The sequence below is a fragment of the Salvelinus alpinus genome, chromosome 30 (assembly GCF_045679555.1).
Source record: "Salvelinus alpinus chromosome 30, SLU_Salpinus.1, whole genome shotgun sequence".
NCBI lineage: Eukaryota > Metazoa > Chordata > Actinopteri > Salmoniformes > Salmonidae > Salvelinus > Salvelinus alpinus.
This window is the reverse complement of record NC_092115.1, coordinates 16,246,513-16,269,014: the sequence shown is the minus strand read 5'-3', so window position 1 is coordinate 16,269,014 and position 22,502 is coordinate 16,246,513. Positions and strand designations below refer to the sequence as shown.

The 22,502-nt window shown below is 44.1% G+C and overlaps 1 protein-coding gene across 1 annotated transcript in view; it reads left to right on the top strand.

Annotated features, from left to right (window-relative positions):
- The window catches only part of LOC139560558 (calsyntenin-2-like), a 258,095-nt gene that overhangs the window by 198,095 nt on the left and 37,498 nt on the right, over nucleotides 1–22,502 (top strand). The window contains exons 5-8 of the mRNA XM_071377438.1: nucleotides 3,537–3,686; nucleotides 11,287–11,472; nucleotides 13,595–13,852; nucleotides 14,887–15,008. Coding sequence (XP_071233539.1) covers nucleotides 3,537–3,686; nucleotides 11,287–11,472; nucleotides 13,595–13,852; nucleotides 14,887–15,008 — 716 coding nt within the window. The remainder of the gene's footprint in view (nucleotides 1–3,536; nucleotides 3,687–11,286; nucleotides 11,473–13,594; nucleotides 13,853–14,886; nucleotides 15,009–22,502) is intronic.

Genomic DNA, 22,502 nt, shown 5'->3' with positions numbered 1-22,502 from the left:
CCGTCTGGGCCTGCAGCCTTGCGAGGGTTAACACGTTTAAATGTTTTACTCACCTCGGCTGCAGTGAAGGAGAGCCCGCAGGTTTTGGTAGGGGGCCGTGTCAGTGGCACTGTATTGTCCTCAAAGCGGGCAAAAAAGTTGTTTAGCCTGTCTGGGAGCAAGACATCCTGGTCCTCGACGGGGCGGATTTTCTTTTTGTAATCCGTGATTGACTGTAGACCCTGCCACATACCTCTTGTGTCTGAGCTGTTGAATTTCGACTCGATTTTGTCTCTGTACTGAGACTTGGCCTGTTTGATTGCCTTGCGGAGAGAATAGCTACACTGTTTGTATTCGGTCATGCTTCCGGTCACCTTGCCCTGGTTAAAAGCAGTGGTTCGCGCTTTCAGTTTCACGCGAATGCTGCCGTCAATCCACGGTTTCTGGTTTGGGAATGTTTTTATCGTTGCTGTGGGTACGACATCGTCAATGCACTTCCTAATGAACTCGCTCACCAAATCAGCATATTCGTCAATATTGTTGTTGGACGCGATGCGGAACATATTCCAATCTGCGTGATCGAAGCAGTCTTGAAGCGTGGATTCAGATTGGTCGGACCAGCGTTGAACAGACCTGAGCGCGGGAGCTTGTTGTTTGAGTTTTTGTTTGTAGGCTGGAATCAACAAAATGGAGTCGTGGTCAGCTTTTCCGAAAGGGGGGCGGGGGAGGGCCTTATAAGCGTCGCGGAAATTAGTATAACAATGGTCTAGTGTTTTTCCAGCCCTGGTAGCACAATCGATATGCTGATAGAATTTAGGGAGTTTTGTTTTTAGATTAGCCTTGTTAAAATCCCCAGCTACGATGAATGCAGCCTCAGGGTGTGTGGTTTCCAGTTTACAAAGAGTCAGATAAAGTTCGTTCAGGGCCATCGATGTGTCTGCTTGGGGGGGAATGTATACGGCTGTGATTATGATTGACGAGAATTCCCTTGGTAGATAATGCGGTCGACATTTGATTGTGAGGAGTTCTAGATCAGGTGAACAGAACGACTTGAGTTCTTGTGTGTTGTTATGATGATCACACCACTTCTCGTTAATCATAAGGCATACCCCCCCGCCCCTCTTCTTACCGGAAAGATGTTTGTTTCTGTCGGCGCGATGCATGAAGAAACCAGCTGGCTGCACCGACTCCGTTAGCGTCCCTTGAGTTAGCCAACCGACTCCGTTAGCGTCCCTTGAGTTAGCCTGTATGACATGAATCAACACAATCAGCGCTAACAACATACCACTCAACTAACGCTCCGACCCAGATTCACAGAAGGATGTGAGAGACTGAGATATCCTCCTTTTCCAGGGAACATCATGTTCGTAGTACCCATCTGGGAGTGGCGCTGTCCAGGTTTGAGGGCTCACACTGCTCCTGACCTCTCCTCTCTTCTCCTCTCCTGTCCTCTCCGCTGTCTCCTTTACAGCATCAGGACCACAGAGATACAACTATAAAGAGGCCAAACCATAATTCCTCTCTAGTGCTCTATCTCTATTATCCAGACCCAGGCACACTCTCAGACAACCAAACTGACTCGAGGCTGCTAGCGAGTACACTGAAAATAAACCAAATTTAGGGAAGGTGGGAAAACAAATTCAAACTCAGTTTGGACACACCTATTCATTCCAGGGTTTTTCTTTATTTTTACTATTTTCTACATTGTAGAATAATAGTGAAGACATAAAAACTATGAAATAATAAACATGGATTCATGTAGTAACCAAAAAGTGTTAAACAAATCAAAATATATGTTATATATCAGATTCTTCAAAACAGCCACACTTTGCCTTGATGCACACGCTTTGCACACTCTTGGCATTCTCTCAACCAGTTTCATGAGGTAGTCACCGGGAATGCATTAACAGGTGTGTCTTGTTAAAAGTTCATTTGTGGACATTTCTTTCCTTCTTAATGTGTTTGAGCCAATCAGTTGTGTTGTAACAAGGTAGGGGTGGTATACAGAAGATAGCCCTATTTGGTTAAAGACCATGTTCATATTATGGCAAGAAGAGCTCAAATAAGCAAAGAGAAATGACAGTCCAGCATTACTTTAAGACATTAAGGTCAGTCAATCCAGAAAATGTCAAGAACTTTGAAAGTTTCTTCAAGCGCAGTCGCAAAAACCATCAAGCGCTATGATTGAAAATGGCTCTCATAACAGGAAAGGAAGACCCAGAGTAACCTCTGCTGCAGAGGATAAGTTCATTAGAGTTACCAGCCTCAGAAATTGCAGCCCAAATAAATGCTTCACAGAGTTCAAGTAACAGACACATCTCAACATCAACTGTTCAGAGGAGACTGCATGAATCAGGCCTTCATGGTCTAATTGCTGCAAAGAAACCACTACTAAAGGACACCAATAAGAAGAAGAGACTTGCTTGGGCCAAGAAACATGAGCAATGGACATTAGACTGGTGGAAATGTGTCCTTTGGTCTGATGAGTCCAAATTTGAAATTGTTGGTTCCAACCTCCGTGTCTTTGTGAGACGCAGAGTAGGTGAACAGATGATCTCAGCATGTGTGGTTCCCACCGTGAAGCATGGAGGAGGAGGTGTGATGGTCTGGGGGTGCTTTGCTGGTGACACTGTCAGTGATTTATTTGTAATTCAAGGCACACTTAACCAGCATGGCTACCACAGCATTCTGCAGCAATACGCCATCCCATCGGGACTATCATCCCGACTATCATTTGTTTTTCAACCGGACAATGACCCAACATACCTCCAGGCTGTGTAAGGACTATTTGACCAAGAAAGAGAGTGATGGAGTGCTGCATCAGATGACCTGGCCTCCACAATCACCTGACCTCAACCGACTTGAGATGGTTTGGGATGAGTTGGACCGCAGAGTGAATTAAAAGCAGCCAACAAGTGCTCAGCATATGTGGGAACTCCTTCAAGACTGTTGGAAAAGCATTCCAGGTGAAGCTGGTGAAAAGAATGCCAAGCGTGTGCAAAGCTGTCATCAAGGCAAAGGGTGGCTACTTTGAAGATTCTAAAATCTAAAATATATTTGGATTTTTTTAACACTTTTTTGGTTACTACATGATTCCATATGTGTTATTTCATAGTTTTGATGTCTTCACTATTATTCTACAAAATAGTAAAAATAAAGAAAAACCCTTGAATAAGTAGGTGTGTCCAAACTTTTGACTGGTACCTTATATGGTACATTCTTAGAAAAAAAGCAGCTATCTAGAACCTAACCCTTTGAAGAACCCTTTTAGGTTCCAGGTAGAACCCTTCTGGTTCCAGATAGAACCCGTTTGGGTTCAATGTAGGACCATTTCCACAGAGGGTTCTACATGAAAACAAAAAGTCTTCTCCCTGAACCAAAAGGGTTTTAAGAGTATGACGAGCCTTGCGGATGTAGATGGCAAAGGAACTCAGTAAAATTAATTGTAAAATAGGTTTATTCTTTGACTCCAGAAATACAATATATTTGCAGAAGATATCAGTGACTATGATTTTCTTGAGTGCATCCATGTTTACATTGACATTTTCCTTCTCTAGGCAACATCAGAAACACGGAGCGTCTGAGCTACGACAAGAAGCAGCGCTACAAGGTCATGGTGACCGCCTTCGACTGCGGCCAGAAGAGGGCAGCTGAGAGTGTGGCGGTGCACATCGACGTCAAGCCTGTCTGCAAACCTGGCTGGCAAGGTCAGTCTAATCAAAGAAGTACACACACTGCTTAGATCTAAGTTGCAGATCCCAAAAGATACTACTAACAGGTTGCTAATTATTTGATAAGTAGTGTGGGTTCCCACATGTTAGAGGAACACTGTATTTATATGTTATTTATTTAACTAGGCAAGTCAGTTAAGAACAAATTCTTATTTTACAATGACGGCCTACCCCGGCTAAACCCTCCCTTACCCGGACGACGCTGGGCCAATTGTGCGCCGCCCTATGAGACTCCCGATCACGGCCGATTGTGATACAGCCCGGTATCGAACCAGGGTCTGTAGTGACGCCTCTAGCACTAGGATGGAGTGCTTTAGATCGCTGCACCACTCGGGAGTATCTGGTGAAGAGCAGCAGAAATCGATTGCTTCCACTCAGATTGAAGGACATTTTAGGGGTGTTCTCAAATTTTTTGCAGATGAACATACCAGACAGTCTACACAGCTGGTGAACAAGTCTACACAGCTGGTACACAAAGACCAAGGTCAGGCTCGGATTGGGGCCACATGATTCTTGACCAACAACCCTTCCTTTACTTCTCACAACATGTCTCTTAGATTCTCTGCGGTCGCATTGGACTGTTCTTTCCTCCATCTCCGCCCATATGCCACAGCAGTCTGCTTTCAGGGAAAAAAGGAGCTCTCATCATCCCCGTGGGGGCTTATAGCTACACTATCACACTCCTGGCTCTGGATCTTACAGTCCTCCTCGACTCGACTCTGTTTACCCGACCAATCCAGGTCAATGAGAGAGAAGGAAGGAGAGGGGCTTTTAGCATGGCCGTTTCAGAATAAAGCCTTTTAGTGTCTTGGCAACTTGCCTGGATCTCGTCTCGGACTACTGTAGCATGTGCAGAGTGAAAGCCTTTTAGTGTCTTGGGAACTTGCCTGCATGTCGTCTCGGACTACTGTAGCATGTGCAGAGTGAAAGCCTTTTAGTGTCTTGGGAACTTGCCTGCATCTCGTCTCGGACTACTGTAGCATGTGCAGAGTGAAAGCCTTTTAGTGTCTTGGGAACTTGCCTGGATCTCGTCTCGGACTACTGTAGCATGTGCAGAGTGAAAGTCTTTATAAGCGGACAGGGTCCCCCACTGCTTCCCTGTCAGATGTCAGTAGGCCACGTCAGGAGAAGAAAGGCTGGGGAGACAGAGAGCAGGAACATGCGCAGGATATTTCACCTTAACCCAATTGGAAGAAATCCCTCCTTTCTTAAAAGGGCAAACAATGACAGAATGGCCACACCTCCACTGTTTAGGTTAAAAGCTGAGGGATGGATGCAAGGAATGACCATTGATGATATAAAAATTATAGTTTTAACCATGTTTTAAGGCTATACAGTGTTTGTTTAGAATTACAATGTTTACAAACAGTAGAGTAAAACAAGTGTATATTTTGGTTTTTGATTGACTAAGTTTTAGAGGCATTTATAAGTTATATTCTTGAAGAACCATTGGGTATATACATTGAGTGTACAAAATATTAGGAACACCATCCTTATATTGAGTTGTACCGCTCCTTTTGCCCTCAGAACAGCCTCAATTCCTCGGGGCATGGATTCTACAAGGTGTTGAAAGTGTTCCACAGTGATGCTGGCCCATGTTGACTCCAATGTTTCCCACAGTTGTGTCAAGTTGCCTTGTTTTGTACACTCAGCGTATGTATTTAATGTAAAAGTCCAATAACTGGATGCAGCAATCGCAGATTGCACCTTTACAGACAGTGTGTGATTCCTCCTGCTGGAAATGTGGTTTGAAATGTGTCCAGAGTTGTTCCATTATCTGGGTGGAGGCTCACACAGTAGTGGGGGATGGCTAGATACTAAAGGGCAACTCTCCATGAGACACTGCACTGCAAATGTCATCTTCAAATAAAGCTGTACATTTTTTAAATCTAATAGTCCTCAATGTCATGGCAACGGTACATACTGCAAAGTACAGTACAGTGTCACATTCCCACCGTCTTTGCGTTTGAAAAGAGTCATCAGTCCTCCCCTCGGAGCGATAATAAATATGTTATACTCACACAAAAGCTCTCAAATGTCTAATAATTCCAGCCATAATCCACCATAGGCTAGCTGTTAACCTTACATATATCAAATTAAATAAAATTTTATTTGTCACATGCACTGAATACAACAGGTGTAGACCTTACAGTGAAATGCTTACTTAACCAACAATGCAGTTCAAGAAATAGAGTTAATAAAACATTTACTAAATAAACAATCTAATCAATCACAAGGTAACACAAGAAATGTACATAACAATAACGAGGCTAGATACAGGGGGTACCGGTACAGAGTCAATGTGCGGGGGTACAGGTTAATCGAGGTAATTTGTAAAGTGACTATGCATAGATAATAAACAGCGAGTAGCAGCAGTGTAAAAACAAAAGGGATGGCCATTTGATTAGTTTAGTTGTTCAGCAGTCTTGTGGCTTGTGGGTAGAAGCTGTTAAGGAGCCTTTTGGTCTGGAGTCCTTCCTCTGGCTGGAGTCCTTCCTCTGACATCGCCTAGTATATAGGTATATAGGTATATAGGTATATAGGTCATGGATGTCAGGAAGCTTTGACGAAGTGATGTACTGGGCCGTACAAACTACCCTCTGTAGCGCCTTCCGGTCAGATGCTGGGGGGTAATGCATACCAGGGGGTAATGCAACTGGTCAGGATGCTCTCAATGGTGCAGCTGTAGAACTTTTTGAGGATCTGGGGACCCATGCCAAATCTTTTCAGTCTCCTGAGGGGGAATAGGTGTTGTCGTGCCCACTTAACAACTGTCTTGGTGTGTTTGGTAGTTTGTTGGTGCTGTGGACACCAATGAACTTGAAACTCTCAACCCGTTCCACTTCAGTCCCTGTCCGGCCCTCCTTTTCCTACAGTCCACGATCAGCTCCTTTGTCTTGCTCACGTTGAGGGAGAGGTTGTTGTCCTGGCACCACACTGCCAAGTCTCTGACCTCCTTCCTATAGGCTGTCTCATCGTTGTCGATGATCAGGCCTACCACTGTTGTGTCATCAGCAAACTTAATGAGGGTGTTGGAGTCGTGCTTGGCCATGCAGTCGTGGGTTAACAGGGAGTACAGGAGGGGACTAAGCAGTGTTGAGGATCAGCGTGGCAGATGTGTTGTTGCCTACTCTTACCACCTGGGGGGCGGCCCGTCAGGAAGTCCAGGATCCAGTTGCAGAGGGAGGTTTTTAGTCCCAGGGTCCTTAGCTTAGTGATGAGCTTTGAGGGCACTTTGAGGGTGTTGAACGCTGAGCTGTAGTCAATGAATAACATTCTCACATAGGTGTTCCTTTTATCCAGGTGGGAAAGGGTAGTGTGGAGTGAGATTGAGATTGCGTCATCTGTGGATCTGTTGAGGTGATATGAGAATTGGAGTGGGTCTAGGGTTTCTGGCATGATGGTGTTGATTTGAGCCATGACCAGCCTTTCAAAGCACTTCATGGCTACCGACGTGAGTGCTACTGGGTGGTAATCATTTAGGCAGGTTACCTTCACTTCCTTGGGCACATGGACTATTGTGGTCTGCTTGAAACATATAGGTATTACATACTCGTTCAGGGAGAGGTTGAAAATGTCAGTGAAGACACTTGACAGTTGGTTCACGCATGCTTTGAGTACACGTCCTGGTAATCCTTCAGGCCCCGCGGCTTTGTGAATGTTGACCTGTTTAAAGGTCATGCTCACATTGGCTACAGAGAGCGGGATTTCTTATAAGCGTCCGGATTAGTGTCCCGCTCGTTGAAAGTGGAAGCTCCAGCACGATGCGGATGTTGTCTGTAACCCATGGCTTCTGGTTGTGAAATGTATGTACGGTCCCCGAGGGGACGACGTCGTCGATGCACTTATTGATGAAGCCGGTGACTGAGATGGTATACTCCTCAATGCCATTGGATGAATCCCGGAACATATTCCAGTCTGTGCGAGCAAAACTGTCCTGTAGCTTAGCATCCGCGTCATCTGACCACTTCTGTATTGAGCTAGTCACTGGTACTTCCTGCTTTAGTTGTTACTTGTAAGCAGGAATCAGGAGGATAGAATTATGGTCAGATTTGCCAAATGGAGGGCGAAGGAGAGCTTTGTATGCATCTATGTGTGTGGAGTAGAGGTGATCTAGAGATTTCTTTCCTCTGGTTGCAGATTTAACATGCTGGTAGAAATTAGGTAAAACGGATTTAAGTTTGCCTGCATTAAAGTGCGGCCACTAGGAGCGCCGTTTCTTGGATGAGCATTTTCTTGTTTGCTTATGGCCTTATACTGCTCATTGAGTGCGGTCTTAGTGCTAGCATCGGTTTGTGGTGGTAAATAGATGGCTACGAGTAATATAGATGTAAACTCTATTGGTAGATAGTGAGGTCTCCAGCTTATCATGAGGTATTCTACCTCATGCGAGCAATACCTATATAATCATAAAAATAAGATGAAATGAGGCATTAACATATTATGGCTATATACTTCATAAAGTAATTTATTTGACCTTAATAAAGGCACACATGAAATGAGTATGATTTGTGTAATTAAACAGAGAGCATATTGAAATCATAGTTCTACTTGAAATTGGTGCCTGCAAGATTTCTATGGCCTTCGAGACAATGCTGTTAGTATATTTTCATTACCAGGATAGATAGATATTGTATTGTTCTCACAAGAGGAAATTAATACATGAGTTTAACTCCCAATTAGAATCACAGGTGAAATAGAGAAATTCCTGCACCATTTCTTTTGCCAGCCGTCTACCAACGCACGTTGGCATTTATTGTAATGAATTTTGCCCTGGAGGTAGCTCTGCAGAGTGGTCATTTGCTGGCACAGGGCAAGATTCATGACAATAAACCTGCTCCAACAACATCCTCTCTCTATCTGCCTCTCCCTGGTCATTATTTTCTCTGAGTGTTTGACCTTGAATATATCAAGGAACAGACTCGACAGCTGTCAACTCTCTGCTCCACACACAGTAATAAAATGGCCATTACTGCTTCCTAGACTATAAAGAAGACCGGGTGCGGCGCACAGATACATATGGAGGGTAATCGAAATATAAACCGGGTGACAAAGATGACAGACTAAGCCGTGGGGTGGGGAGGGCTTCCCGCAATGGAGCTGTCATGTTCTTTAAGCATGTACTTCTACTCTCACGTTCTCTGTCTTCCACCATCGCTCTCGTTCTCTCTCTCACACTACATCTACCTTCTCTCTATCTGCCATCTTTCTGCTCATATGCCACCTATCATGGTTGATCTTTACAGCCGCCCATCCCATTCTCTCGCCATTTTCTGGCAATCTGGTATCACTTTGTTCTGGTAGAGAACCATCAACGTCACTCTAGACTTCTTCTGACGATGTTGCCTCAGCACTTCAAATGTATTCTTATTTATTCCACTTCCACACTCCTTTTCTTATTCTACTGTTCGACTTAATTTCAGATTCTATTCCCCCCAATTCTCTTCCTAGTGCGATTCTGCGATTCTTCTGGCCCAATCAGCAGAGGCGATTTGACTCTCATATTGCCTGTGGTGGTGAAAAGGCCTGCTGGGGAGTCCCTGCTGGGGACTCCCTGCCTGGACTACACATCCCTTTGATAAAGACACTCTCTGAAGTAGAATATCTTACCTGGAGTGAGCTGAGCTTGGTCAATAATAATCAATAATATATTTTGAGAGATGCCTGTAATTAAACATGTTGTTTGTGACATAATTGGGCAGTGATTCATGTCAAATGAATCCCTTTGTGGTGATATGTTAGCGTGTTCATTAGCATTGATAGCAAAATTTGTCATTGTAGCATTGTAATGTTAGCTACATGACACTGAGTAGTCTAACACCTGAATTCAATTTAAGCTCAGACAGGACATCCTTTCATTCTTTTTGTCTCAGGTAAGGGTTATTGGTTTGATTTGGAAGGCCATCCCAGCTAGCAATGAGGAATCGGCCCAGAAGCGGCCCTCTTCCGGGGGGGTCAGAACTGATTGAATTGGCCCGGAATCGGGTGTCGGACTCGGCCCGGAATCAAAATGAATGACTGCCCAGAATCGGCCAAAATACATCGGGCCGTTTCCGTCTACCGAAATTCAGCCAACTTTTCCGGGCATCTTACCAGAATCCCCCCAGAGCAGCCCGATGCAAATGTAAATAAATGTATACAAAATTACCTGATTTAGTCATTTATACTATTATACATGCAAATATTACCCACCCACAAAAAAACAGTTTGTCTTGGAGAAAACATCATACACCTGGTGACCGTGTCAGCGTGCATGCGCCTGGCCCACCACAGGAGTCGCTACAGCATGATGGGACAAGGACATCCCGGCCGGCCAAAACCTCCCCTAACTCGGACAATGCTGGGCCAATTGTGCCTCGCCTCATAGGTCTCCCAGACGCGGCCGGCACGTGTCTTGAACCAGCATCTGTAGCAACGCAGTTTGCACTGCGATGCAGTGTCTTAGACCCCTGCGCCACTCGGGAGACTCCATCCACAAAGTTTTTAATGCTTATCATTTGCCTTCCACAAAGTATCTACTAAAATACTACACAGGACTCTTAAAGAATTTCATTTAAATGTTAACTGCATTTTTTGATCACAGAAACAATGAGAAAATATGGAAAAATCAATTATGAAATGTTAATTATATAAAGTAGCCCGTGTAATCATCTGCCAGAGAGTAGCCCCAATCGGCCCGAGCCCCAAGTAATACATTTGGGCCAGATAACTCTCTCCGGAATTGGCCCGAGCTCAATCCCCGCATCCTAGCCATAAGTAATACTGCTGAAGGTGGCCCAGACTCGGGCCACATGACGTCGGCTGAGTCTGACTCTCAGCCGAGTGCCCCGACTTTCAGCTGGAATCGGCCCAGATCCACTGTGCTAGCTGGGATGATAGCAGATCCCTGTCATGCGTGTCGCCAAAACAGCTGTGTGACATGGATTAGCAAGCACGGTTGGTTAGCGTAGCATAGCCTCCTGTATCAGAACCTCACTTCTTCCTAAGTTTGTGTGTGAAGTCACCTTTCAGCTTTAGTGAGGTGTGCTCCATGATGCCTTCAATTCAGAGGAACCCTTTGCCTCTGTAGTATTGTCGCTGTGGTTGAGCTAGCCTAGGACTGACCTTCATGCAAAGTGAATACTAAACCAGAATGGTATATAACAATATATGCCATTCAGCAGACACCTTTAACCAAAGCAACTTACAGTCATGCATTTTACCATTTGGGTGGCCCCGGGAATCAAACCCACAACCCTGGAGGCGTAAACACCATGCTCTACCGACTGAGCCATACAGGAGCAGAAAAGGTGTTAAATAATAGAACAGTAGGAGAGAATGATTTGGCCAGTGGCTGAATGCATTTATCATTTCTAGGTGATTTATTTAATTTTGTTGTTCTGTTTTAGAAGGAATAAAAACATTTATATTTTGAAATGTTTGTGTTTAAAGTAGCAAAATGATGATAAAATAGTTCAGTGTATTGTTGTGCTAACAAGCTAGCCTTGGGATCTGAATTAGCCTTCTAATTATTTGGACAAATTCATTTTCTATTGGAATAATAAACTACAATAATATTCTACTCTCTTTCTCCCAGGCTGGAACAAACAAGTGGACTACGAGCCCGGGACAGGAAGTAAGCAGCTGTTTCCCAAGATGCACCTGGAGACTTGTGACGGCCCATTGTCGGCGGTGAGAGCAATGGTAGAGCTGCAGACCAGTCACATTGGGAAGGGCTGCGACCGAGAGACCTACTCCGAGAAGTCCATGCAGAAACTCTGTGGTAAGCCAATTAATAAGGAAAGAGAGGACAAAAGAAAACAATAAAATGTACCTATAACATTTCAACCTGTGTGCGGTTACATAATGTGTCATTCATAATTACACTTATAACTAGTGAAGTCATACAGACAATTGCGTCCCATTATTTACTCTAATTTCACATTTTCTGCCTTGTTGATTCCCACCAATATCTAACAGTCAAATTATAAACATAGTAGAGGTATTTAATTGTAATTTGTAACACATAGGAAAGTGTATATTAAATCAACCATATGAATCATTTTTATTAATAAGTGAAAATGTTCAATGTGAAATGTCTCAGATTTGTACTATATTTCTTGGATTTATTTTCCTGTTGTGTAAAACTGAAGCGTAGTATGGTTGGTTTGAACAATTCAATATGCAGCAATAACAGTTCATTGGTGGACTCTAGTCTAAGTCTTTAAGTGTTTGTGTAATGATGGCTACACAGGCATACTTAATATCCTCATATACTCATTTGGATTTCCATACTTCTTTAGTATGCAAAGTGATTTCCATACTTCTTTAGTATGCAAAGTGATTTCCATACTTCTTTAGTATGCAAAGTGATTTCCATACTTCTTTAGTATGCAAAGTGATTTCCATACTTCTTTAGTATGCAAAGTGATTTCCATACTTCTTTAGTATGCAAAGTGATTTCCATACTTCTTTAGTATGCAAAGTGATTTCCATACTTCTTTAGTATGCAAAGTGATTTCCATACTTCTTTAGTATGCAAAGTGATTTCCATACTTCTTTAGTATGCAAAGTGATTTCCATACTTCTTTAGTATGCAAAGTTTGCAAGCCAGGAACTTTTCCAAAGCTCAATAATCATTATCTAATATGCAATAAAACACATTGTAAAAAGATGAATTAGTCACACTTTATTTGGATTTCCCATCTGCAGATGTTCTACAGATGTTCATGCTAGCAACAAACTATCTGTTGACAAGAAACTGCTTGCTATGGTTACGGTTAGGGTTAAGGTTAGGGTTAGTGTTAAGGTTAGGGTTAGTGTTAAGGTTAGGGTTAGTGTTAGAGCAAGGGTTAAGGTTAGGATCGTTAGTTGAAATGTTACTGAGTATCTACAAATGGACTATCCAAATAAAGTGTTACCTTTTTTTCCGAGCAACATTGATTTCTGTGAGAGTACAAATATCGGTACACATACTGTAAATAGAGTGCACAGATATTGCTCAAGAGGGCCACCATATTATTTTTAGAGCCACTTAAAGGTGGCTTAAACAAACACTTAAACAAACAACATCCTATGGCCCAATATGAAATGTTTGTTTTAAAAAAAGATGAAAAGAAGAGAGGGGTCATGGATTTGACAACCCCTCTGAAAACTGTACATAGTGAGAGTATGAGACTGAATCTCATCAACTTCTCACGATCACAGTGAAAGTCCTGAGAGAGTTAAGAGGCCTGGGTGTGTATTTATGCTGGCCTATCAATTGATAGACAGAAATGTTGTATAGCTTAAAAGAGCCAGCTTGTTTCTTCTGAAGGGTGGGCAGGGCGGGAATTTGGTGGTGAGAACCAAGGGTCCTAACAAACTGGGTCATTCACCACTCATCAGCTTCAGACAGTCACCCCTTGTGTGACATGGAGAGGTTGATGCTGTGAAATACCTTAACCATAGAAAACTGTTCAGTTCACAACAGTTCCACATCCTATTTCTGTACTGTTGCATTCTAAACTCACTAAACTTCTAAACACCTTGCATGGACATCGTAGGATTAGAGGGTTTTAGATAACTTCCAAGTCAAACGTTAGAAATACTGTGTCAGTAAATGTGTACAGTACATCCACTGTATATCAACCATATACACACTATACATTTGTATATCTGTTCATTCTCTAATAGCTCTATGCTCACTCTACCTACTTGTATGTAAACTTTGTTTAAACTCTGTTGTCTGTATTTTGTCTTTCACTAGCAGCACCATATCACCAAGTAAAGTTCTGAGTATGTGTAAATGTACTTGGTGAATAAAGGTGATTTTGAATCTGATCAGTCTCCTTTTAACCTGGTGCCACTTTTCGTGTGTGAGGATGTCACCGACTGATTATACTCGTTTTCAATTCCTCCTCTAGGTGCGGCGTCCGGCAGCACGGACCTCCTCCCCGCCCCCAGCGTCTCCACCAATTGGACGGCCTCACTGCTGACGGACAGCGGGCGGGACAGTGACCTCATCTTCAACTTCGACGGGCGGCAGGCGGCCAACGTGCCAGAGCGGGTGGTTCCACAGAACCTGACTGACCAGTTCACCATCGCCACGTGGATGAAACACGGGCCCAGCCCCGGTCTGAGAGCTGAGAAGGAGACCCTGCTCTGCAACTCCGACAAGACCGGTGAGAACAGGAAGGAGTTGAGTTGGGAGATTTAGTCCATCCTAGGTCATTGTTCATGAAATCAGGATTTTATGGTGGTGAGGCTTTTTGTTTCCTGTCACGTGATTTTGAGAGAAAGTCAATGTAATTTTTACAGCTACCATTTATGGTTTAGAACCCCAAAAATGAACCAAAGACCTTTAGCTACTATTTAATATGATGATTTCAAAAGGTGCGTTGTAGCACAGTAGCAAATGCCGTCCAACGTCAGGACAGTTGGTGTCCAATGTGGGACACAGGAACATTTTATGCCAAATCTGGAGTAGTGATGGCGTAGTCACATACAGTGCTTTTAGAAAGTATTCACACACTTTTTGGGGGTTGATGGTGGTAGTCACATAGATGCACAGATTGTTTTGTCGTCTGTCGACCACTTCTAGTTACAGAGTTAGATTGAGTGAAGCTGTGAGGGTTTGGCTGGAGACAGGCAGCCTTATTGATGTGAGGGTTTGGCTGTGAGGGTTTGGCTGGAGACAGGCAGCCTTATTGATGTGAGGGTTTGGCTGTGAGGGTTTGGCTGGAGACAGGCAGCCTGACAGGCTCTTATTGATCCCATCGATCACTCCGCTCACACTGAGAGAAAAGGAGGGTCCATCAATACGCACGGCCAAAAGAGCCCTGTGTCAGCCCAGCGGCTCCCAGGAAAAGCACGGGGGGGGGGGGTTATGATGCCACAATGGCACAGGGAGCATGTGACATTTATTGAGCTGCCTCGTGAAGGTGGCAGGATTTATTTCAAAATGGCACATGTCAATAGCATTTACAGGACGTACCGCATTAACAAGCCCCTTTGCCCATAATGACAGACATCCTTTTAGATAGAGCACTGCTTTAGGAGAGCATTTGTAGAATATCATTTATTTTCACTCTTAACTGGAATATAGCTTTTTGGTCAGATAAGGTCCATTATATAATATAGTCGGATAAAGTCCAATATAATTATAGTTTCATACAGTAGAAGTAAAGTATCTATGTTTTTCCGTATCCTTGTGCAGAGATGAACAGGCATCACTACTCCCTGTACGTCCACAACTGCCGTCTGGTGTTCCTACTCAGGAGAGACTTCACCCAGGTGGACAATTTCCGCCCCGCAGAGTTCCACTGGAAACTGGAGCAGGTGAGCTGACCTTTGACCCAGTAGTCAAGTCATGATGATGGGAACCTCCACTGGGCCTATGTTCCAATGTCCATACTAGGACACCACTTAGAATACATGCCTTATATAATGGTCCCGTGTGGCTCAGTTGGTAGAGCATGGCGCGCGCTTGCAACGCCAGGGTTGTGGGTTCATTCCCCACGGGGGGACCAGGATGAATATGTATGAACTTTCCAAATTGTAAGTTGCTCTGGATAAGAGCGTCAGCTAAATAATGTAAATGTAATAATGGTAGGGGCTAGGGGAGTGGGAATTGTGTCTTTGACTTTCTCAAATTGGTAAACAGTCAATATGTTACCCATTGGACAATGCTGCTTTGCTAAATTAACTTGAGGTGGGTAAGGCTTAAAAGTGAGTAGCTACTATTGTGTTGCTTTGGAAGTCTTGTGTTGGTAAATGACTATTCCAGTCATGTCTGTCTCACTGAGTTTTTCCTCAGGTAGACAAACAGCAGTAGAGCAGTAGATTTTATTTGCGAGACATCTTTCGTTGTTTGTAGGTACTGTGTTATAATACCACCTCTCATCTCCTGCAATGGTTAGCTCTGTGTGTGTGGGTCTGCCTGAGGGCCTTGGTTTGTGGCGTTTTTCTCCAGGTGAAGGACTATCATTAATGCTGCAGTAAGAGATCATTGCTGTGGAGAAGTCTTCATCCTGATTGCCTCTACTCCTCTCCCCGCAGCAGGAGATAAGAGGATAGGATATAGCACACACAAGTAATAGCTCACCTAGTCTTTCTTCTGTGTTTATGTTTCAGAAAGTTGATGAACTAAATTACTGAGAAAGCCATTATTTCAGTACAACACAGCATATACAGTGGGGAGAACAAGTATTTGATACACTGCCGATTTTGCAGGTTTTCCTACTTACAAAGCATGTAGAGGTCTGTCATTTTTATCATAGGTACACTTCAACTGTGAGAGACGGAATCTAAAACAAAAATCCAGAAAATCACATTGTATGATTTTTAAGTAATTAATTTGCATTTTATTGCATGACATAAGTATTTGATCACCTACCAACCAGTAAGAATTCCGGCTCTCACAGACCTGTTAGTTTTTCTTTAAGAAGCCCTCCTGTTCTCCACTCATTACCTGTATTAACTGCACCTGTTTGAACTCGTTACCTGTATAAAAGACACCTGTCCACACACTCAATCAAACAGACTCCAACCTCTCCACAATGGCCAAGACCAGAGAGCTGTGTAAGGACATCAGGGATAAAATTGTAGACCTGTACAAGGCTGGGATGGGCTACAGGACAATAGCCAAGCAGCTTGGTGAGAAGGCAACAACTGTTGGCACAATTATTAGAAAATGGAAGAAGTTCAAGATGACGGTCAATCACCCTCGGTCTGGGGCTCCATGCAAGATCTCACCTCGTGGGGCATCAATGATCATGAGGAATGTGAGGGATCAGCCCAGAACTACACGGCAGGACCTGGTCAATGACCTGAAGAGAGCTGGGACCACAGTCTCAAAGAAAACCATTAGTAACACACTACGCCGTCATGGATTAAAATCCTGCAGCGCACGCAAGGTCCCCCTGCTCAAGCCAGCGCATGTCCAGGCCCGTCTGAAGTTTGCCAATGACCATCTGGATGATCCAGAGGAGGAATGGGAGAAGGTCATGTGGTCTGATGAGACAAAAATAGAGCTTTTTGCTCTAAACTCCACTCGCCGTGTTTGGAGGAATAGAAGGATGAGTACAACCCCAAGAACACCATCCCAACCGTGAAGCATGGAGGTGGAAACATCATTCTTTGGGGATGCTTTTCTGCAAAGGGGACAGGACGACTGCACCGTATTGAGGGGAGGATGGATGGGGCCATGTATCGCGAGATCTTGACCAACAACCTCCTTCCCTCAGTAAGAGCATTGAAGATGGGTCGTGGCTGGGTCTTCCAGCATGACAACGACCCGAAACACACAGCCAGGGCAACTAAGGAGTGGCTCCGTAAGAAGCATCTCAAGGTCCTGGAGTGGCCTAGCCAGTCTCCAGACCTGAACCCAATAGAAAATCTTTGGAGGGAGCCGAAAGTCGGTATTGCCCAGCGACAGCCCCGAAACCTGAAGGATCTGGAGAAGGTCTGTATGGAGGAGTGGGCCAAAATCCCTGCTGCAGTGTGTGCAAACCTGGTCAAGAACTACAGGAAACGTATGATCTCTGTAATTGCAAACTAAGGTTTCTGTACCAAATATTCAGTTCTGCTTTTCTGATGTATCAAATACTTATGTCATGCAATAAAATGCAAATTAATTACTTAAAAATCATACAATGTGATTTTCTGGATTTTTGTTTTAGATTCCTTCTCTCACAGTTGAAGTGTACCTATGATAAAAATTACAGACCTCTACATGCTTTGTAAGTAGGAAAACCTGCAAAATTGTCAGTGTATCAAATACTTGTTCTCCCCACTGTATACTGTTTGTGTGAAAAATGCCCAAATGCCAAAGAACTAGCGGGGTCTTTGATATAGAAAACCAGGTGTCATTTTCTTCAAAAGGAATATAAATGACTAAAGACCAAGTATGTGGCCGTGTTGCTAAGAAACTTACGGTAGGATAATTTACTTTAGTCAGTCATGATAAAAATGAGACAGGCAAAATTACTGTAATAGTCGTTTTTGTTCATTTATTCATAATCAAGTAGTGTGCTTTTAAGTCCCTGAAGCACAAAAAGAGCCAATATGGTGGTGCACATTTGCTCTCAGTGTACTCTCACAATATATAGGTTGCGGCCCAATAAGCTATCCTTCCTGTGCACTCGTTCACTACTCCCCACACATGTAGAAGTATGGGATTGGTGTAGACACAGGCTAGAGGGAGTTTCCATATAACAGTCATTTCCTTTCAAATCAATGAAGGGAAGTGAACACACTTTTGGAGAAAAAAATAAAATATTGGGACGCAACCATAACCTTTTACTCCTTTATATAGACCTATATTTAAAATGTGTAACAATGTAAACTGTTTAATTCCATGACTATACAATTACAAAACAATGAAGTGACTAATGTCGCAACGTGAGCATACAGTAGTGTCATTGCGGTGTTACTACACAGCTATAAAACCATCTGTAACAAAGCAACAGTTTACTAGAATATCAGGCTGGTCTAACAAGTGTAGGGAACAGTTTACTAGAATATCAGGCTGGTCTAACAAGTATAGGGAACAGTTTACTAGAATATCAGGCTGGTCTAACAAGTATAGGGAACAGTTTACTAGAATATCAGGCTGGTCTAACAAGTATAGGGAACAGTTTACTAGAATATCAGGCTGGTCTAACAAGTATAGGGAACAGTTTACTAGAATATCAGGCTGGTCTAACAAGTATAGGGAACAGTTTACTAGAATATCAGGCTGGTCTAACAAGTATAGGGAACAGTTTACTAGAATATCAGGCTGGTCTAACAAGTATGGATCCTCGCTGTCTATAATGGCAATTGAGTTGTTTGCTGTAGGTCAAAGGAGGAAAAGTAATTTTTTCTCCATGCCAACGTTATTTTCTCCTAAGAGGCTGCTATGACTAAGAGAAGGGGTTGCAGGAAACAGATTCAGCTGCTTCGGTAAACAAACAAAGTCAATACAAAGCCTCCACAAAACATCGGCCAGGCATGAGACAGGCTGGGGGAGCATAGGGAGGAGGCTACATGCTACATCACTACCCTAACTCATCACCCTAAAGTTAAAAGAGGACATTGGATGCTAACATTAGCTCTTGGTTTTAGATGTTTTGAAAATGGAGCGACCACTTTCGACACTTTCCAGGCTTGTGCGTTTTATCTTAACGATCCAACACTTTTTATTATCTCTGTTCTTTGTCTATCATTTAGGTGTGTGTGTGTGTGTGTGTGTGTGTGTGTGTGTGTGTGTGTGTGTGTGTGTGTGTGTGTGTGTGTGTGTGTGTGTGTGTGTGTGTGTGTGTGTGTGTGTGTGTGTGTGTGTGTGTGTGTGTGTGTGTGTGTGTGTGTGTGTGTGTGTGTGTGTTTCCTTTGATATCTCTGTCTTTCTTGTTGCTGACAGTTAATACAATATGGGGTCCTTGATTCTGTGGTACACATTATAGTGCTGTGTCACCACGGGAACAGAAGTCTACAATTCCCTTTCTTCTCTCCAAAATGGTCGACAGGATGTGGGAATCATTTTGAACATGTTTATTAGGTCCTGTAGTTGAGTGGTTTGGAATGTAATACGGTACAGTTGTAATGCAGTACTGTCATGCAGTCTAATTGTGAGGACAGATGCTGGGAGACGAGAATCAAGTACAGGGAGGGAATATTTAAAAAATAACCCACATGAAGCAAAACAGGGACAGCGGAAACATAACGACATTAATGCTGACACGAGGATGAAACTGAGAAATAGACAAATATAGGGGATGCGTGTAACGATGGTGACAGGTGTGCGTAATGATGGACCGCCTGGCGCCTGAGAGCGCCAGAGAAGGGGATCGGGAGCAGGCGTGACACTAATGGGTACACCATAGGTCAAGTTCACAATTCACACAGAGCCATAACTTTGAATGTGACTGTGATGCAGACTATTGTATGAGAGCGGAGCAGACTACTGAATCAGTTCAGACCATAGTATGAGTAGCAAGGCCATGTCTATGACAGACTGACAGCAGGCCAGTGTTCCACAAAGTGACAGGCTCTACTTACTGGTTGAAGGGTGCAGGCTGCTGCAGTATGTGAGGTGCCACAATGACAGCGTCTGTGTGTGTGCGTGTTTACATGTGGTTACACGTGTGTGCGTACGTGCATATGTATACATGTGTGTTTGTTAGCCAATCAGTCCAGTCAGCTCCCATTAGGTCTAAGGCATTGGGTTTTGAGTGTGTATGACACCCTTGCACTGATTAAGATCACTATTGGTCAATTGAACACAAGGTCCAACCAAAATTTGACTTCCGCTTTTAACCCAACCCCTCCGAAAGACACAATACAGGTTTTTAGAGAGGTGCGGGGGGGGCGCCACACTGGGCGCTCGGAATTGTTAAGTGCCTTCCTCAAGGGCACAACAGCAGGCAATGGCATCTAGGAGTTGATACCAGCAACCCTCTGGTTGCCAGCTCACTTCCTGACAGATTCTTCCCATCGGACCCGGGAATTGAACTGGCAACCCTCTGGGCCACCTGCCGTGTGTGTGTGTGTGCGTGTACGTGTGCGTGTGCGCGTGTGCGCGTGTGTGTGTGTACGTGTGCGTGTGTGCGTGTGTGCGTGTGTGTGTTTTTCCATCGGCAGAATAGCACTCTCTTTCTTCCTCTCTCTGGACGGTAGACATTAAAGGAGGGGAGGGAAAGAAGGTAGGGATGGAAGAGGAGTAGAGCCTCTTTAGGTAGATAATAAGCGGGAGGGAGAGAGAGAGCGAGAGAGAGAGAAAGGTGTCACAGCTGAATCCTGCACTCCATGTTCCATCAGCAAGCTTCCGCTGCAACTCCATTTAGCCCTATTGATTTTGCAATCTTCCTTCCTCCTTTCTCCAAATGAGAGAAAGAGAGAGAGAGAAAGAAAGAAAGAGTGCTATTCTGCCAATGGAACAGAGTGAGAGCGTGCCATCCATTCACTATTCACCTGACAGGCATACACGCACACACGAGCCACACAAACACACTCAGTTACGCACACACACTTTTCTCTTTCTCTCCCCTCCCTTTTCCTCCCTTCCCCCCGTTAATGGACTTAGCGATGGATCACTCCGATCTACGCACCTATTATTCACTCCACACTCCCCGAGCACAAAATGGCTATCAGCAGCCTCTCCTTTAGTCCCTACTGAACATAACCTAACACACTGCCACAAAATCACACTACACACTGCCACAAAATCACACTTGACACTAAACAAAGCCACACTACCACAAAGCCACACTACACACTGCCACAGTCACACTAGACACTGCCACAAAGAAACACTACACAAAGCCACACTACCACAAAGCCACACTACACACTGCCACAAAGTCACACTAGACACTGCCACAAAGTCACACTAGACACTAACACAAAGTCACACTAGACACTACCACAAAGCCACACTACACACTGCCACAAAGTCACACTAGACACTGCCACAAAGTCACACTAGACACTAACACAAAGTCACACTAGACACTACCACAAAGCCACACTACACACTGCCACAAAGTCACACTAGACACTGCCACAAAGTCGCACTACAAACTACAACAAAGTCACACTAGACACTGCCACAAAGAAACACTACACAAAGCCACACTACCACAAAGCCACACTACACACTGCCACAAAGTCACACTAGACACTGCCACAAAGTCACACTAGACACTAACACAAAGTCACACTAGACACTACCACAAAGCCACACTACACACTGCCACAAAGTCACACTAGACACTGCCACAAAGTCACACTACAAACTACCACAAAGCCACGATACACACTGCCACACTACACACTACCACAAAGCCACACTAGACACTACCACACTACCACAAAGCCACACTACCACAAAGCCACACTACACACTGCCACAAAGCCACGCTACACACTACAACAAAGCCACACTACCACAAAGCCACACTAGACACTACCACAAAGCCACACTACACACTGCCACAAAGCCACACTAGACACTGCCACAAAGTCACACTACAAACTACCACAAAGCCACGATACACACTGCCACACTACACACTACCACAAAGCCACACTACACACTGCCACAAAGCCACACTACCACAAAGCCACACTGCCACAAAGTCACACTAGACACTGCCACAAAGCCACACTAAACAAAGCCACACTACACACTGCCACACTACACACTGCCACAAAGCCACACTTCCACAAAGCCACACTACCACAAAGCCACACTAGACACTGACACAAAGTCACACTACACACTGCCACAAAGCCACACTACACACTGCCACAAAACCACACTACACACTGCCACACTACACACTGCCACAAAGCCACACTACACACTGCCACTAAACCACACTACACACTGCCACACTACACACTGCCACAAAGCCACACTACACACTGCCACAAAGCCATACTACCACCAAGCCACACTACACACTGCCACAAAGCCGCACTGCCACAAAGCCACACTACCACAAAGCCATACTACCATCAAGCCACACGACACACTGCCACTACACACTGCCACACAGCTAAAAACAAACCCCTCAAGATTTGTGGACGTTTTTTATCCCAGCCCTATTTATATGCTTATGAGGCCGTATCGACGCTGACCGCCTAATAAGACCAAGAATAAGAGCCTTGATGGGGTGGCATTGATTTAAACCCATACAAACGAGGTATCATGTATTCTCAGCAGATCGACCCATAGACCGAGGGAGGAAATCTATGAAAACTAGAAGCTGTGAGCCAAGTGCACAGATATTAATCTCACAGAATCTTGAGATGGCGCATGAGGTCGATGGCCAAAGATTTGTTTGCGTT